At 39.9% G+C, this 19739-nt stretch overlaps 1 protein-coding gene and 1 non-coding gene across 2 annotated transcripts; both read left to right on the top strand.

The window, feature by feature from the left end:
* The first annotated feature begins 10345 nt into the window (after positions 1 to 10345).
* On the top strand, positions 10346 to 10418 carry Trnam-cau. The gene has a single exon. It is a non-coding gene; the product is annotated as a tRNA-Met (tRNA).
* A 6475-nt stretch (positions 10419 to 16893) lies between these two features.
* On the top strand, positions 16894 to 19255 carry LOC124642500 (la-related protein 6). The gene has a single exon (XM_047180967.1). It carries the CDS (start codon positions 16953 to 16955, stop codon positions 18159 to 18161), a length of 1209 nt encoding a protein of 402 aa, XP_047036923.1. The 5' UTR covers positions 16894 to 16952; the 3' UTR covers positions 18162 to 19255.
* Positions 19256 to 19739: the final 484 nt, after the last annotated feature.

Genomic DNA, 19739 nt, shown 5'->3' with positions numbered 1-19739 from the left:
TATTGCTTTGGGCAGAAATAGTACTATCAAAGTTTTACCATTTGACCTACATTTTAGTGCAAAGGAGGCGATTGATCCTGAGGTCCAAAATAAATGCGAAAGTTTCTCTGTCTGTCTTTATTGTAGTTTTCACATAAAAATATTGAACCGATTAGAATTTTTATACTTACACACATAGTCATAGATATAGGAAAAAATCCATACCAAAAACGGCGATAGCGTTTTCCATTCAGACAGTGATAACAAAATTAAATAAATGACTACCTTACTGTCGTTGCAATAATTTCCCTGTCTTCATATCTCATTTTCTTTGCAGCTAAGTAACTGAATGAAACGATATTGAAATAAATTAAGTCAGGTAAGTAATAATTAACATAAAAAAATCTTATTAAACCGTTTAATTAAAATTAGACATTGATTTTGACGCAAGCGCGCAATAATTCATTTAATCGATAAACTATGTATAATGTGCATACATATTAAATAATTAGTGTCATTAAATTATAAGTGCTTACATCGTAAATATATGCTTTGTGAATGATTGGCACATTTCGATTGATAGATTGATAAAATGATAACAATTTGTAGATTGGTAATTATGATTAGGTTTTACAATAATGTTTGGGCGGTAAATGAAACCGACCTTTTGTGATTTAACGTTTGTATTTTGACAATAGTTACAAAATAACAATATTTCGGAAAATAACGATGTTACGATGCGTTTCGTACGGGAGAAAAAATGGCAGTGTAGTTCACCGGAACCCCTCCGCACACGTCGCCCCGCGTAGCCGTTCCGTTTCACGGGTTGCGTTCCGGCGTAGACAATAATGATTTAATGATATGTGATTGAAAAATATTTTTATTTTATAGGTTTTTCATACCTTATGAAGAGGAAAGAATTGTTTTGTTTTTTGCATGTTGGTTAATCAAAAACTGCGAAAAGATGCAGGTGAAACCGTGGGGAATGGCTAGTAGTAGAAATACTTTTATTTTTGCTTAAAATAAAAGTATACATGAGAGTATTTAATGTTTTGATATTGAAATCACTGATTTGATCTAATTAAAATAAAAAAAAAAACGTATATAATGTAGGTAAATATACAGGATGTTTTCTACCCAAGTGAGTGAATTCCCCTCAGCACACAAATGATACCGCGGGGAGCGAACGCAACAGGCGGAATCAATCAGACTAAATGAAAACGTCCTGTATGTCGCCCCCGGCTGTGGGTCTAGGTCGCGGTTCAGTCTACCTTAAATTACGTTAAATTCTTAGATAAGTTCTTACATTAAATTACGTAATAATAAAAAAATTACACTTCCTGGGACCCAAAGGCTGGCTTTTATTTCGCACAAAGGTTGAGCATTGCCATCCAACGTGGCAATGTTGCCAGCTTATTGGGTACATTACCCAGTGGCAGCGATGAGGAGCAATTTTTTAATGAAAATTTGTTTTAAGTTGTATATATTAAAAATTTATAAAATAATCATGTGTGTAAATAAATATAAACCCAGGAAAGTTCAGGATGTTTTCTACCCAGGTGTCTGAATTCCCCTCAGCAGACAAATGAAACCGCGGGAAGCGAGCGCAACAGGCGGAATCAATCAGACTAAATGAAATCGTCCTGTATGTCGCCCCCGGCTGTGGGTCTAGGTCGCGGTTCAGTCTACCTAGTGCCTGAGTACGGTTGGCTACAAAAGTATATGCATAAAATTATATATTATTTGAATACAAGTCCTAAGGCTAGAATTTTTTAAGCGAGATTCAACCGCATATGATGCATATAAATAATTTTTCAGGTCAAACAGTAAAAAATTGTGTGAGGACATTTCGTAGAGCAATGGATTCCGGCTGCCGTATGCAATTTCTTGCAAACAAGTGTGCGCATAATTTTGGTAGGATCTTGCTACTAGTACTTTTTCTTTGTCTTCTGTAGTAAATAGCAGCGTTTTACCTGAAATAAAACGCATATTAAATACTTACCTTATTTGAAGCTTACTAGTTTGAGATAGGCACCTACGTGTTTTCCGCTTTTATCTCTGTCCTTTTCTACCCCATATCTTGCATCTCTCTCGCACACCGACCAGTTTCACTCCCCACCAGGCAGGAGGCGACGAGTGTTCTCGGCGGCCACAGTTCGTCATTGAGTCGAAAACACCAGGCAGAAATTAAAATGTAAGCTTCAAATAAGGTAAGTATTTAATATGCGTTTTATTTCAGGTAAAACGCTGCTATTAAATTCTTGACCGTTATTTGAAGCTTACTAGTTTGAGACGTGTTTGTTATCGCCTGGTGGAAGTGGACGCCAATGTGAGCAAAAGCACAATGAAATTGTGTATGTAAATAGGTACTTAGGTACACGAGTAATCACATGTAAGTATGTGTATTGCGTCCTGGAATACTAATGTAATCAAAGTTAACTGGTACTGGTACTTCTACATCCTGTTAGACTGGAAGCCGACCCCAACATAGTTGGGAAAGGGGCTCGAAGGATGAGTAATAAAAATTAAAAGAGAGATGCAAGAACAAAAGCAAAAATTGATTTCATTTTCTAATAGTAATTAACAAAAACATTGCGATACTTCTTAATAACAATAGTAACAAAAATATAGACATTAATCAGCTGGATTAATTAAATAATCGAGATAACTTGCTACTTCTATTTAGTGGGCAAATGTATTGCCTGATCGCCAATTACCCTTTGCTAATATATCGTCCAAAGGTATATTGTCAACACAGATTTTGACGCTACCGCCGAGTGGAAGCTTCCTGGGGTTGTAGTTATTCCTGCCCCTTTTAACAATGTCTTAATCCACCCGTATCATCGTTCGGGTGCCTGCCTTTGGTTGGCCTCTAACGGATATAAATAAATTTAAGGAATTAGCCGATGTCCGTCTATCTTCTAACAAGGCTTTAGTCTTTCTGACCCAATACACTGGACTTAGATTTATATTTTCCTGATTATCCATCAAACAACAACCCGACTGCCTATGACTAGAACTGTCGGTCTTAGAGCCAAAGACTGGCCATAAGATTAAATTATCTTTGTTGTTTTTGAAATGTTCTGGGTCTATTGCAAGCAAGGAAAGATCATGGACTCGCCTTTCCGAAACAAGCTAGCAAAAGAAAGAGCAGCAGTGTGCCTGGAAGTTGCAAATGGATTATTCTCGTCTACGTTTACTGCACTTAAGTAGGTTACCAATTGGTCAATATTCCAGATGGACGGCTTCCCGGGGAACAGGTTTGCTCAGCGCTATTGATTTTAAAATGTGTCCGACTAGAACGTGTGAACCTAGCTCTAGAGTGGTTTCTGCATTGCATAGTGTAGCTATAACTGACTTGTGTAATAAAATAGTATTGTATGCTAGTTTATTTACTATGTGTAAGTCCGCTAAAAATTGGGTAAGTATAGGTCCAAATAGGGATTCAAGGATTCATAGGATCCAATTTCATACTTTTCGCCCCAATTTAACCATCGACTCCAAGCTGATTGATAAGTGTTGCGTGTGGATTGAAGAAGACTTCAGTCGGAGAGACTCCTTGTCCCTCCCCCCCCCCCCATTTCCTTGACCTTGGCAGGGGGTATCCCCGTTGCTGTGTCTATCGGTTTCTGCTCGAGGTTCATCAGTGTGTAGGGTACTGCTAATGATCGGGACTTCGGGAATCTGCTCGCCAAAATACCTGGGGCCACCGAAGGAACTACTATGAGATTAACTCCCGTTCCTGAATTGAGATGACTGAGGACCTACGGTATAAGGTAAGGTGGCGGTAATACCCATGCTAGCGGGTAAGTCAAAACTTGAGAAAAATGCATCGTGGAACCCCGCTTTCGGGTCCTTCAGATCTAGGGGCACGTAGTACACAACTATGTGTCCCTGGGCTCGCTTCGAGGCAAATAGGTCCACTGCTGATACAAGATGCCACTCCGGTGGAGGTTTGTGTCGGGAGAGATGGTCTGCCTGACTGTTGAATAGGGCTGGTATATGATTCACGACGTGATAGATTTGATACAGCTCAAGATAACTGAATACTCTGTACGTCAAGTTCGGTAGGCTCCTTGATCGGGTGCCACCTTGATTTCTTAGATATGACACCACAGTCCCATTTCTGCATTGAAAAATGGCTGTTGATCTCTTTAGCAACTTGCCGTGATTTTCCAGTTAATACTGCAAGCATCTCTTTCAGATCGCAGTGAAAGCCTTTTTCTCTCTCGTTCCATGAACCCATTACGGGAGTTCCGTTCAGTTGTGCCCCCATCCTACATCGGAGGCGTCCGTGGTTATAAGGTGACAGGGAAGTGGCGAATGAATATCCAAGGTTTGGTGGCAGCTGACCAGCCACCACTTTAGATCTGCTAAGGTATCTGCTGGTAGGTTCAACATTGCTATACTCCATTCACCGAGCCGTGAGCCCACAATGTAACCAAAGAATGACACTTTTTCAAAATGGTGGGTATAACCCGACCGATGACAAAAACCTCACATTTTTATGTAAAATGTTCTTAGTATCTGTGGTCTTCAATTAAGTAGGGTTCTATGTATGACAGTCAAGACTTCTAGGTTCATTTTACATGTAAACGATTTACTACATATTTCATTAAAATTAAGAAAATAATTTACGGCATTTATTATACATATTTGATTTCAATTAAGTTTGAAAAGATTGCATAAGTTCCACAGACATCGTTCTAAAATATCATTTCTAATGTTGTCAGTATATTACTTTCGTAGTTATTTTTATAAAATATGATCATTACTTCAATCGTGACTTATAAGAACCCTTTTTATGGTTTGTTCACCGTTTGGCTCACGGTTCCACGAATAGGGTAGGTATAGATTGCTGTTCAACACTGCATTGAGGAAAGTGAGGAGAGCCCGGTAATGCAGTCTGTCCTATCAAGCTATGCAGGTCTTCTAAGTTTGTCGTGCTGTTTGTCACGTAGTGCGTTTTGTCATTATCTTGTTGATAATGCTTGCGATTTATTCACTTGCCATCCAAAACATGGTGCAAATGATCCCAAAGTAGGCAAATATATCTTGGTGAGCCACCAGAAAATCGAGATACACAATTATGAGTAACCCTTGAGTTTTCAAAGTTTGAGCCACCCAAATTGGTCACTGTGGCGAAGGTCTTGGGTGCCGTGCTTAAGCCAAATGGTAGGCACGTAATCTGAAGCAGTCTTCTTCTGTATACTAGTCGAAGAACATATCTGTGACCTTCAGCTACCGGAAGGTAGAAGTAAGCCTGGGCGAGATCCACTTGCACAGCCATTCGTCTTTCTGAAGAAACTCTAGCACCCGAAAAACATTTATTAAACTGAAGGGTTCCGTAATTATGAACTTGTTGAGAACCTTGAGATTGAGTATTGGACGGTTCTTTCCGTCGCCTTTTGGGCACAAAAAACATATTGGAAAGAAAGCTGGCAGAATTTGCAGCTATCAATAGAACTTTTTGTTTTATCATTTGGGATATGACGACATCCATCTCTTTGGACTCTCTGGTCAAATCTGGCATTATCTATCAAAGGTGGCTTTTGGCCAATGGTATGCGATACCCAGTTATTATTTTTAACAAGAAAGGCGGAGCTCCCATTTCTTTCCATTGGTCTTGATATAATGTTAGGCAACCCGCCTGGAAAGTCATAACTTACGTGCCTTGTTGGACGCATCAAAGTCCGCCTGCGGTCCTGGACGCTTTCTGTTTCCTCTGTTGGACATGGTTCCTATTGTAATTTACTCGTGATATCCCAAGGGAGCTTTTAGAGTTTTGCGTCACACGCCATTCAGCGTGAGTGTGATTACCATTTCCCTTCGAGGGAAGGTTATAATGGCGACTCTTCGAAAGTCGATCCAAAAAGCCACCCTGCGAGGGTAGATTGCAATGATGGTACGACCCGCAACATGCATGATTGGTACCCTGCGAGGGTCCGTGATAATGAGCCGACCCCTGCGGGGGATGGCTAGTATACTTACTGGTCCCTGCTTTGTAATGATGCTGCTACTCGCAACATGCAAGATTGGTACCCTGCGCGGGTCCGTGATAATGAACCGACCCCTGCGGGGGGTGGCTAGTATACTTACTGGTCCCTGCTTTGTAATGATGCTGCGACTCGCAAAATGCAAGATTGGTACCCTGCGCGGGTTCGTGATAATGAACCGACCCCTGCGGGGGGTGGCTAGTATACTTACTGGCAGTCCTAGGCGGAGCGTACCAAGTCTTTCAAGGCCGAAAACCATCACACGCCGTGATAATGAGCCGACCCCTACGGGGGGTGGCTAACAGACTTACTGGCAGTCCGAGGGGAGCGTACCAAGTCTTTCAAGGCCGAAAACCATCACACGCCGTGATAATGAGCCGACCCCCATGGGGGGTGGCTAACAGACTTACTGGCAGTCCGAGGGGAGCGTACCAAGTCTTTCAAGGCCGAAAACCATCACACGCCGTGATAATGAGCCGACCCCCATGGGGGGTGGCTAACAGACTTACTGGCAGTCCGAGGGGAGCGTACCAAGTCTTTCAAGGCCGAAAAGCTTTCTTGACACCACCAGCCCTCTTCAAGTGCGGTAGTGACCAGTCCGAACTAAGGAGATGCTGGTTGGACCGCACCTCACACCATTCTTTTTTGTCAAAAAGTTGAACGCCTTGCAGGATTGAACTAGGGCCACAGGTGCCTTAGGAACTTCGGGCTTGCTTTCTTTTCCATAGTCACGTGCACGGGCTGTGGTAGCTTTATTATTTACCGCATCCGTATTTGCTTTATAAGTCACTCATTCTGAAAACAAATTACTGAAAAAAAAAGTACACGGAAGAAACTCGTGACAAAAAAGGGGTAGATGTACAAAATATTAACACTTGATTTCGCAAAATCGAATATCGAACGGTAAAACCGTTAACAAATTGTATAAAATATTATAAACTCACCTGTGTTCTGCGAGAGCACTGAGTTTATTTTTCAACGAAATACTGCAGCGGTTGGTTAGACCAACCTTCTCGGGCGGAAAACAAGACGCCAATGACGAACTGTGGCCGCCGAGAACACTCGTCGCCTCCTGCCTGGTGGGGAGTGAAACTGGTCGGTGTGCGAGAGAGATGCAAGATATGGGGTAGAAAAGGACAGAGATAAAAGCGGAAAACACGTAGGTGCCTATCTCAAACTAGTAAGCTTCAAATAACGGTCAAGAATTTAATATATAATTAACCTAGGCATCACTGAAATATGTACTAACGTCACTGAACATACCTTTTATATTTATTTTTTTTGTTCAAGTAGGGGTTTTATAATTTATATTGTGTTTTAGGGCTTTTGTTGCTGACTGTATCTGTAACTATGTGTGTATATCTCATGTATTATGTATGAGTGTTTACGGAAAACGTTCCGGTGTGTCTTTTTGCCAATAGGTGGTAAGGAAGGACGGTACATAATTATCCTTTTGTAGGTAAATGATAAGGGAAAATGTGTCTAAAATAAATAAGGCAAAAGGTATGTTTTATTTGTGCGTGATGTGAAGGATAATTAAAATTAGACTGGTTTGTTCTTTTTATCTAAAGAGCTACAGAAAACAATGTGTGTGTGTGTGTACCCAGTAAATATGCTTAGCTGCACTCACAGATGACTCCAGAATATAATGATCAATGTATTTTAGCCCAAATAATGAGTAGCATAAAACCGCAAATCGACCAAAAATTTCCACACGGTTGGTAATTAGAAATGAGGAAACATACGTACACAATAAAACGAATATATAGAAACGCGATAGCAATTTTACAGTACTTTATATCGAACCTTCTTCAAGCTAAGTAGTTGCTTATTGTGTCCGGAAAAATAGTAGTTACTTAGTTAATACTATGTGACTTGGCTGTCTCATTATTATAATAGCTGATATAAATTGTCATCTTATAAATTGCAGTGTTTAAAATCATGGGTTTGCTCCACTGATTGTTTTGTTGACCTAGTAGTATATATTATGTTATTTTAATTGTTGCTATGCTAATGTTCCTGAGTCCTATAAAGTTTTTCGTCAGGATTTTTACAGTCCAGAATTCACTGGTAATGTAGAAGGCATTATTTAGAATGATGTGTTCAAAATTAAATCTGCAAAATTCGAAGACCTTAATCTATCTTACTCATGTGAGCTGTGGTAGTTCATAAAATTGTCTTTTTGGGAGCAAAGTATTGAAAAATGAAACCAAATTGTCTGTGTGATTTAAGAAAAGATTATTCGAAGTACCTATCATACCGACTTTTATTAGCATCAAAATGCTCTCAATAAGTCTATCGCACATACTTTCATCAAAGATACGCCTGTATACAATAACTGATACCTGACCACGATTACTCTCTCGTAACCTATGATAAACTTCTATTTTCCACCACCACCTTCACGATCCTCAACCAACAAGTATAAGCATTGTGATAGTATTTATTTTTTTCAGCTAACCTCGCTATACCGAACTAGAGTCAATAACTATTGATTGGAGTCACACCATGCCTTAGTTACGCGATCATCCGATTACCGGTAACCCGAGCAAGGATTACAATTGAACTCCCACATAACCGTAGTTACGTTAACATTGTTAACTTTAACATGTAAGTAACGCGAAAAATATCAGTTACGTTTTACGTAATAAGTATTGTGTTTGTCAACGTAAAGGATAATTGAGTTAGTGCTTAATAATGTTATGTATTCGTCAATTGGTGTATGTGTCGGTTCGAAGACTTATAAGATTTTAGCTGGCTCTGAATATAACGTTTCTTTTATATAAAGGGGTGATGGTCAGCGACGATGTAGTCATAGATGGAGCACGCTTGCCGAGAAGAATCCTGTTCACTCTTGAGTTGAAGACTCAGTTTGTAGTTGTCAGGAAACAGACACAGGCAGGGAATTCCACTCTTTAGCTGTGCACATAATTAGTGAAGTTATTCCCAAACCGTTTTGTGCGTACGTCCACCATGAATGTAACGGTGCGGTGGTCAAAGAAAATAGATATTCAAACTTTCGTGAAAAAGTGACACGTAATCTGGCCGCCTCGTCTTGAGCGTTCTTTATGAAACCGCATAATCTGAAGAAAGGTGCACTTAATTAAATTTCGAAATGTTTGTTTACTGCCGAGTTTAACTTTTACAAATGAGTGTGAGCATTTATTTTTAGATATTTTTCGTATCCACTTACCTAATAAAACTTATGATTTTGGTGCATCATTTTCATTTTATTTATCAACACACTTTATGTAGGTATGTATTATCCAATAATATTAATAAACAATATTAAAACGACGCAAAACTTTAACAGCCCTACTTATAAACGTGAATTAAATAATAAGTAATACTTAAGGGCTCTTTAAGAAAATTCTTACTTATAAACGTTGCTTAAGCATGTCTTAATTAACATTTAATCACCACTTAAGGCTTTAAGTAGTGATTAGTTAAAATGTTGCTTAGAGGGTGATTAGAGATTTTTATAAGTAAGGGGGTAAAATTTTACGTAAGTACCTATTACTCTATGCAGTTCCGATAGTAAAATATCTTACAACTACGTACCCACATCCATACTGAAAATTTTCGTGATTACTCCACATTTGTATCCTACCCATACGAATATTTTAATTATCAATCTTTGCGGTTTTTTTGTTATAACCACACAACAACAAAAAAATACATACAAAGGTACACAATGTACACTAACTTGCATTAAAAACATGCAAATGTCTGGGCCATAGGCCTGGGTCACGAATTCACTTGTTGAACTAATGTCAAGGGAACAACTCGATAGGTATCGATACCTATCGATAGAGGATCATCACTCATTATGTAACAGCTGTCTTGTGAATCTGTGATTAATTATTGAACAATTGTAAATAAATATTTTGGTAAAAAGTATCGGCTTTAATATTTGGTTTATCGAGCCAAATTTTAAATTTAAGTAACTGGTTGGGAATAGTTAATTAATTAATGCCAAGCATATACAATATAATGTACCTATTTACCTAATGTATATGATGATGTTGCAAACATAATGGCAAAAGAGATAATGATGTTGAAAACAGAAAGAAAAAATAAACTGCAATCGAAACGCCAATTAAAACGCTAATTATAACACTATTCAGCTAAAGTCTAGATATAAGTGCATACCACTTACAATCAAGGTTTTGTTTATAAATACGAGCTATTTATAAATGCATCGTCTCAACACCTATTCTCCTGCGCCTCATTATCATAAAGAGGTAATAATAAGTCGATAACTAACCTCCATAGTATAAATAAAACTGTTGCCATATGAAAAACTTTTTTTTTTGCTATTGACCTGTCATGCGTGTATGTGAAGGTCATTTTCGGCTGCCACGTCAACAGCCTCGGTAGCGCAGTAGGCAGCGCGTAAGTCTCATAATCTTAAGGTCGTGAGTTCGATCCTCACCCGGGGCATATCTTTTTGCAAATATTTTAAACGCTACTGTTACAAAATTGTTCTTGTTAACTTTTTACGTTGGTTGCAAATGCAATTGTTATTAAAATATCATCGTTTTATTCCCAAACCAAAATGGAGACTCGCGATAACAAATGCATCGTAACGCACTGATGATTTCAGTGACAAGCATTATCACACTATGTTTTCTTGTTCAGAATGCAACAAAAGATATAGGTATCTTCAGTCTTATAACTCCACAACCAAGTAAACAAATCGCCATTACCTACCTTAGTTGGCAATTATCATACATATCAAGTGCTTCCGCGACACAGAAGGAAAAATGTTGCCATCGCGATTGCAATAGGAAGCGTCCGCGCAAGGTCCGGGCCTGTCAATGAACTACCATCGTTTGTCATGTGTCAGTCGTTCTATAATGTGTGTTATTACTTATTATGGTGCCTAGGTTTCATGCTAAAGAGGGTAATCTATTTTTATTTACTTGTTAATTTAAGCAAGTAGATTTACTAGCTTCCTGATCTAGGACTCGGAAAATTTGAACTTACATGTTATTCTGATGTATAATCTATATTATTTTCGGCCGTTTGTGTGTGAAGAAGGGAAACACATACACATACTGAAAAAAAATCGCCTGATTGACATTGCTATTATTCTTATAGCTTTCTGAAATCTTCTCGTACTCAGATGGCCACTGAAGTGAAAATGTAATATCAACTGCTAATGAGTATCATTTGAAGAGTAGCTTTACGTTCTCTCTCACGGGGTGTTACACCGACAAATTGGGGTAAGTGCCGTAGGATGATCTATCCACTACAGTTCAATCGACTTAATTAGGTATTGTGAAGCAAACACATACTCGTACCAAAAATTATATTTATACCAAATGATATTTCTAATTTTATTAAATTGTCCTACAACAAATTCGCATCTCCTTGAGACATATGCATCTCTTTTGTCTCATGACTTCATTAATGTCTACTCGCTAGTTGACTTCTTCATAAGCTGGCGAAATGCCAGGGTCTGCTTTGTTGTAGGGATTGTCATCTGTTTAGCAATTAGGAGTTTGGTTTGTTTATTTTAAATTCCTTTATTGGTTTAGCATTGATAGGTTTTATAGATGCTATACTTTTACCTATAGAACTTCTAATCTTAGGTGTTAAGAAAAATACGTATCTGCCGTCCTGTATCCTCAGACTTTTAGGAGCCTTCCATATAAGTCATGCCCTGATGCAAGTTGTTCCACAGGTGGACGGAAGCCAGGCAGAGCAAGTTCTTCCCATCGTTTGTGCGCACAGTGAGAGCGTTATCAATACCTACACATTATATGTAATGTGCAGTGTTTGTAGGTAAGTAAATAGAAACCCTTTCACTATCATTATGTGATTGGCTATGTTTATATAGGTATTCAATGTCGCGGGCACAGCTAGATTTTCATACGAAGGTGGGTGAAACTGGTCCCAGCGTACATTACGTTATAACCCTGTATACATTTGTCTACCATTTTGTCAGTTTCACTTTCATTGTAAATCCGCCCAACAACTTACTGGGACAGATTTAACCTGACTTATTTATTACAGGTACCTATGTTTTGATGGGAAGGGATATAAAGTGGATTGATTGCATGAAAGATGACATGATTAAGAAGGGAATAAAGGGTCTTGACAGAGAAGCAGAAAAGATATTGAACTGACCAAAACTTGGCTACGGGGCAGGAAGAAGAGACAGATAAACCTACAAGAAAAAAATACTAAGTATTCAGACACACCATAACAGTTCCTGCAGGATGCCTTTGCAAGAACACAACCTCATCCCTACAATTACCCAAACCTAACTCCAATCCCACCCACAATTTCCTCGAACTTTCTACTAACAAACTCTGAACAATCTGCTGATATAACGTGGTGAACAGACGAGGTCGTGGCCGAGATCTTGGCACATGACCTTAGCACGCCGACGGAATGCTAAACATTGTTGTGTACGGAGATTTCACGTATTTTACGAAGATGAGCTGGTGTGATGGTGAGAATTTTTATAAGGGGGAATTTATACTTGGTTCTACCATAAGTGTTTTGCAAATTTTGGAATATGGCTCAACTCGTCTACACATTTGCGAAGACTTTTCCCCTACTATGTAGGAGTCGACTTCCAGTCTAACGATTTGCTGTTGGGACTATTGTTTTACATGGGGTGACTGCTCACCTGTCCTACTCTAAAAAATAATATAAGTAGAGTCCTACCTGAAGATATAACATCCTCATCACATTTTGGGTAAGGTATTGATTCCCTCCGAGGCATTGAATCAGCTGTGAAAGGACTGTTGCATCACATCTTCCTAAGGACCTCACGTAGCAATAAACCGAACATAAAATAAATATATGTAAAATGGTGCAACATCCATTAAAACAGCTTCATTCACTATAGTTAAATCACAAAAAGAAAAACATTAATCTACAGAATCTAATTACAAACAACACAAAAAACACCTACAACAATAAAATATTAATTAATTACTATAAATCAAATGAATGATCAAAAACAGTCCTTGAATGATGACAACGTTTAATTTGACGCTATAAACTCCCGGACAGACAATGAGTTATTAGTAGTAAATATTACGGAACCCACTAATATTGGAGATCGGTATGAGGTGTGAAGCCGTATTATGTAACCCAGTTCGTTTGGACACTCAATTGTGTCAGGGTTTTGGGAAAAGAGGATTTGAAAATCAAGGTACAATATTTAACAGTACGATATAAAGTACTAGCATTCGTAAGCAGTTTCACCCATGTATCGCTATAAAATTGTAGCTTTCTATTGGTAAGAGAATTTTCAAAATCGCTTCAGTGGATTCAGAGATTACTCGCAATATTGCGTTTAAATCCAGCTTGACCTAACAGCTTAATAGGTTACAGTTCAGTTACCCAAGCCCTTCAGATCAGTATGTATTAGTGAAAAGTGATGATCTAGGAGTTGATAATAGTATAAGTGTGAATAGCTAGGTGTCATGGTTGAGTAAAACGTTCAACAACCGAATCACAGCTTTGTTGAAGCTTTGTTGAACTGTAACGTTAACAAAATTCGCTAAAAATTAACTTTTCGTGAGCATAGTATTTTTCAGTAAGCATAGTAATTTTCTTGTATCATTTCGTGACAGTTACTAGTTGAAACCAGGGAAAATCAGTCTATGGCCATCTCTATGTGAAAAGGCCCAGAATGGTCGCGTTACCAACTGAATAGTTTATCACAGCCGCTGTGCAAGGGACGCATTTGAAAAATCCTGAATAATACACAATTTTTTGGATGAAGTATAATGAAACCATCGTGGTTTGAGCAAGAGAAAGTGTCAGTATATAAATCCAACTGTGTTCTTTCAGTCACCCTTTACATCTCGAAAATCCCGTCACCCATTGGATGACTTACATCGTCAAACACAAGCCCTGACTGTTGACATTACACCATCTAGTTACGCAATACCTCCATCAGCGATTCCTCATAATCCTCACTTTAATTTAATTAGATAATTACACAATGTGGAGTGACCGCCTAATCCTGTTATTGTGTTGAACAAATGAAATTCTATATTGCGGGTGACGTGGCTGGTGTTACTAGGAGTTCAGCGTTTGTGGGTGGTATGATGTTCAGTTACGTGTTTTAGGTCAACTATGATAATATGTGTATCCTGTATTGAACAGGGGTGGTGATTAACGCTCAATCCTTCTCTGTGTGAGATGAGGCCGCAGCCCAGTAGTGAGACGATGAAAGACTGATTATAATAAGGCTGATGATAATGATGATTATTATGTGTATGAAGCAAAGGTGAATGATGATTAAGATGATGGGAATGTTTAGGTGATTAATAAGGGACGGCATTCAGCAGTTGATGATATAAGATTCTGATGATGATACAGGATGGAGGGATATAAAATATCACTAGTCACACATGGTTGTTAAATTACGCAAATTATTTCAGGAACCAAGGTGTATTATCATTCGAGATTTATTTCTCTCATTCATACAAAGATATCAAAAGTCACATAATATAATTTTTGTCTTCCTAAAGTGCTATATCATTCGTCCAATTAATAACATTGGACGATTCAGTTCTTCTTTTTCTAATGCGGTTAAATCTATGACGCGCGATTCTTTCAAATTACATTCAACGTAACACAGAATAAAACGACATTTCTTTCACTTCCCGATCAGACTGTAAAAAAAACTTCAATAAGCTATTTAAATAAAACAATAACTTGGTCCACGTAACCGACACTTACGTCGCTGTAGCGTAAGAGCTATCACAAACGGTTGAGTAGTTTTCGAGATCAGTGTGTAAAAACAAGGAATTTTAACGTTTTTTGTTTGGAGTTCAATATGCTGAGCTGTTTTACTAGTTTAGTAAACATGATGGCTGACTGTTCGTGATGTTTTGGGATCCTAATTAAAAAATAATCTATGGTACAGGTGGTAGATTTGTGTTATTTAAAAAAATTAATGAAATTGAAAGTATTATCTTTAGATGTACACGTTCTCTTCCTGCAAGATTTAAAGAGGAAAAGTAGCATATTTTACCTTCTTAAAACACAGCACAGGCTGCAGACAGAGGTGGTGTGCATCAAGCTAAGGAGCAAGCGATATTATTAGGGGAAGCCTGTGTACTATAGTGTTGTAATTTAAATATAAAACTAGTCTGACTATTATGACAAATAGCGTACCTACAGAAATATTGATGGACAAAGATGGTAGATATAGGAGTATAGAAATAAAACATGCCGTGCAAATAAAAATAGGTCAAGGGCAAGGTGATAATAATGATATGATGACCAATATCTTTTGTTAATGGTTGCACCCGCGGCCCATGGGAACAACTTTGCGCACCCTGATAAAAATTTGTATATAGCTTTCCTCAATAAATGCGCTATCTAACACTGAAAGAATTTTTCAAATCGGACCTGAGTGCTGATTCCGAGTTTTGACAGCATTCGCAACTCGATACGTAATTATAAGTCTATTGAAATAAAGAGTCGTATGCTACGTCACATGATTTAGGTATTACTGCTTCTTTTATTTTGCCGGTTAATAATGATTACACTCGCAAAAGTGAGCTCAAGTGTAATACGACCAAGTACTGATGACAGTCTTTATTAAATAAACAATTCTATGATAAGTGCTACGTGATTCAACGGTATGATAATCTTCGCATCGAAAAAATTTACTTGCAAAACTCGCACTAGGCACTCTGATCTTCAGCTTAATAATAATAACTATATAGTGTAGATACAGTAATAGTTACACTTACCTTCATCTTATCAGGGAAAACTGACTGGCTGTATAATTATGTTATCACAGTTAGGAAACCGACACAATAGTACCGTGAATGCATGTCAATGTACAGTTAATTGATGTTCGATTCCCGGACAAGGCCATTCGTTGCTATTGTAAACATTTGATTACATTTGTTATTATGCCACTGTTTGTTATCTCTTATATATTGCAGCTTTTGTTGCTGGGAAGTTAATTTTTTTATGCAACTGTTTTAATAGGTAGAAGTTTTATTTCGATTATTTTAGGCAATTAAAACCGTTTTAGCGATTTTACTATTAATTATTGAAGATTATCATTATGATTTTATGTAAGAAATAAAAATGCTATTAAAAATATGTTGGTTTTTTTTGTAAATAATAAATTAGGTAGGAGAAGTGAAAACAGTCCTCAGGAAGTTATTTTAAAAACTCGATTTATTAAGGGAAACAAGCAACAAGTATGTTTATTTGAGCAGTCTATTAAATGTGCTGCATTCCAGCTACCAACGGTAATTGTTACGATGTCCGATACACACTTTCTGACTGAAAAAGTTATTATCTAGAACGGTTATTTTATATACAAAACGGATAACTTACTTATCTAGTTAAAATACACTTTTATAACATAGGGCTATCAACAACCATGTTGTTATAATCTGCGTTTAATTATTACACTTATTACAGAAAGTGTTGAAAGAGAAACATTGTAAGTTGAACTAAAAACAATACACGATCGTTTAACCGTTACGTTATTAGACAATACGCAGTAGCGAGGCCTTCATTTCGCATCATATCGATCACAATGTACCGCGATTTCCACAAAGAAGGCATATAATTACCGAATATATTACAACTCGTGTAAACGCATCAGATATAATTGTGCCCAATTATCTACAAAATTAGAATGCCAAACTTTATGCGGTAATGCGCCTAGCGTGCTTGCGTGCGCCGCTCCCAGTGATAAACTCGCGTGTATTTCGTCCTAACATTAATAGATACAGAACCTAACCTCTTTCCATAATATCCCTGATTAAGCACGTATGTGCAGCGTACAGCGTCGCGTAGTCTGGCAATGTCATCTCGTATCGTTTCCGAATGGCTCGCCTCTTACCGGCACATCCCCCCGACATTATAAAAGAGTGTAGTGCGCGCCGCGCGCCCGCAGTCCACACCGCGCCTCCGAGCGAGCACCGTCTCCTGTAATGCAATAGTGTGTCTGTGTGCCAGTACGACGACATGGAGGGGACTCCTCCCAGCCACGGCCTGCCCGAGCCGGACGAGGGCATCACCTCCGACCGCCGCCCGTCCACCGACGACCACGCCGACCTCTCCGACAGCGCCTCCGACACCGGCTCCGGCGGAGGGAAGGACTCCGGCTGCGAGGTCGCCGCCGAGGCCCAAGAGCCGCCCTACACACCACCTGATGATGAACTAGCTCATAGGATCGTCTCACAAGTTGAGTTCTACTTCTCCGATGCCAATATCACAAAGGATGCCTTCTTACTCAAACATGTGCGAAGAAACAAGGAAGGGTATGTGTCCCTCAAGCTCATATCCAGCTTCAAACGTGTCAAGCACTTGACGAAGGACTGGCGGGTGGTCGCCGAAGCACTCAAGCGGTCTACAAAGTTAGAAATCAATGAATTAGGAACAAAATTGCGAAGGATTGACCCTCTCCCGGCGTATGACGAGACGACGCCTTCCAGGACCGTGGTGGCAGTCAGGATGCCGATAGATCGTCCCTCGGTGGAGAACGTGTCGCGCCTGTTCGCCGGCTGCGGCGAGATCGCCCTGGTGAGGGTGCTGCGCCCCGGCAACCCGGTGCCGGCGGACGTGCGCCAGTTCCTCAACAAGAACCCCAGTTTGGTTAATTGTGTGTGTGCGTTAGTTGAGTTTACTGAATCTGAATCTGCAAGAGAAGCTTTGCGTCTACAGACCCCTGAAGATGACGGCATGCGAGTGTATGAGTTAAACGGTGTTCCTAGAGAGCCTAAGAGGAAGGCGGGTATCAGACGCGCGCCTCCGAGGCGGCACGAGTGCGAGTACTCGTCGTGCTGCAGCGGCTCCGAGGCCGAGTACGACTACAGATACGGCACGCCGTTCTACCGGAGGAACTCGAGCGGGTTCTTCGCGCCGCGCTCGCCGGAGATCCAGACGTGGGTGCCGCGGCGGCCGTCCACGTGCAGCCACAGCTCGGACTCGGGCGTGTCGCTGTACTGCAGCTCGCGGCGCACGTCGGCCGCCAGCACGGGCAGCGCGGGCAGCGAGGGCTGGCTGGCGCGGCGGCTGTCGGGCTGCTCGGTGTCGGGCGAGTGCGGCGGGCGCCGGGTGTCCTGCGCCCCGCGCTGGGAGCCGCGGGCGCCGCTGGTGCCGGACGGCACGCGCGGGTTCCATGCCGCCGCTCGCCAGCGCCGCATCTCGGACCTGGCGCTGTACTCGCGCTAGAAAGCGCGCGCCAACCGTGACACCTTTCTAATCACGTTGGATAACCGCCTTTCACGTTCTGGCCGCTGGTTTTTTAATCTATTTCGCACGAGGAAGCGTCGCGTGTGTTCCGCGGTCGTTTTCCTCGCAGAACAAACTGAGTTACCTTCTCGAACGATGTGATCATGCTCATTTAGTCGTAAGCCACAGAACGCTGTGTCTAGTTTCGTAAATCACTTAAATATATAATTTATTAGTACATTGTATTTATGAATCGCGTAATTTATTGCGAATGCGCGCGCGTCGCGGTCGAGTTTTCATTTCGAGTTATGTCAGAGTTGTGGGCACAAAATGAACACGCAAAATCGACATTCAGGCGATTGTAGACTCTGAGAGCGATACATGTTAAGATCAGACAGATGTTTATAAGGGCGACGTTGCACCGCAGCGAGGCGAGCAAACATAGCTCGTGCGAACACTTGCAAAGTGCATTAACCGCTGGAGATCAGTCTGTGCGCGGCGTCTGCGCGCGCGCGGTGCGGCGCCGCCTCAGCTCGGAGTAACAGAGCGCGTACACTTGTAGAATGTATTACGTAAGGTAATTGCACACATTCGACAACCGCTTCCTGTAAAAGTAACAGCCTCTCTTACTCCGATTAGCAAAATAGCCGCGACGCGCATGGCTAACATGTTTTTTAAATTTTTTTACAATTAAGTCATATTTTAACTTAAGTCAGTCGCCATTTCATGTTAACTGTCGTTTTAATTAAGTCCTGTCGATGTAAGTACATTGTGATGATTATGTAGATACCGGGTTGCGCAACCCACTACTTTCTTGTGCGTTTTTTTAATTTATTTTTGTATTGAGCAGAGGAGCGTTACATGCTTGTGTCGGCACAACTATTTCGCTTTTTATGTTAAGTGACGCATGGCGTTGTGACTTTTTGACAGAACCTTCGTGCTGAATCTAAAACAAAATAGTTGTAATTACATTATGTTACGTATAGTTAGATTTGGTGCGTTGTCCGTTTATGTTGAAGTCACACAATCTCTGTATGTTGTAAAGTTGAGATGATTTATTTTAAAGATATATAATTATAAGATTTTTGGAGAAACCTGTTGTGTCTTATTGACCTTCGTTTGTGGAAAGTTGGTTCATGATCTGCTTACCTTGACTGATTGATTCTCACGCTGACAGCTGGTTACCGTGGTTACCCAACAGGTGAAGTTGACGAGAATATCTGAACCGATCGGTTGGCGTTAATAACGTTCAAATGTGATGCAAATTAAAGCGATAGCGGAGATAATGGCGGCTATTACTTACAAATACTTTGATATTTGAGTAAATAATTATCGGAATCAATACGTTTGAGAGTTATTGATTTATTAGTAAGCCTGTTAACTTCCTGTTGATGTTTATTAGCGTGGATTATAATTGAATGTTTGTGTCACATTATGCTTATTAACGAGTTTGTAAGGAATACGTAAATACTTCCTTTTGTTTCAAGGGCCGGCGTTTGCATGACTTTGACATTGAGGCTTCTTTGATAAAATATATTAATGCCGTTTTCAAGATCATCAGCCTATCTCTATGCGATA

This window comes from Helicoverpa zea, chromosome 24, assembly GCF_022581195.2.
Source record: "Helicoverpa zea isolate HzStark_Cry1AcR chromosome 24, ilHelZeax1.1, whole genome shotgun sequence".
NCBI classification, from domain to species: domain Eukaryota; kingdom Metazoa; phylum Arthropoda; class Insecta; order Lepidoptera; family Noctuidae; genus Helicoverpa; species Helicoverpa zea.
Note: the sequence above shows the minus strand (reverse complement) of the source record. Positions and strands in the feature narration are given on the sequence as shown.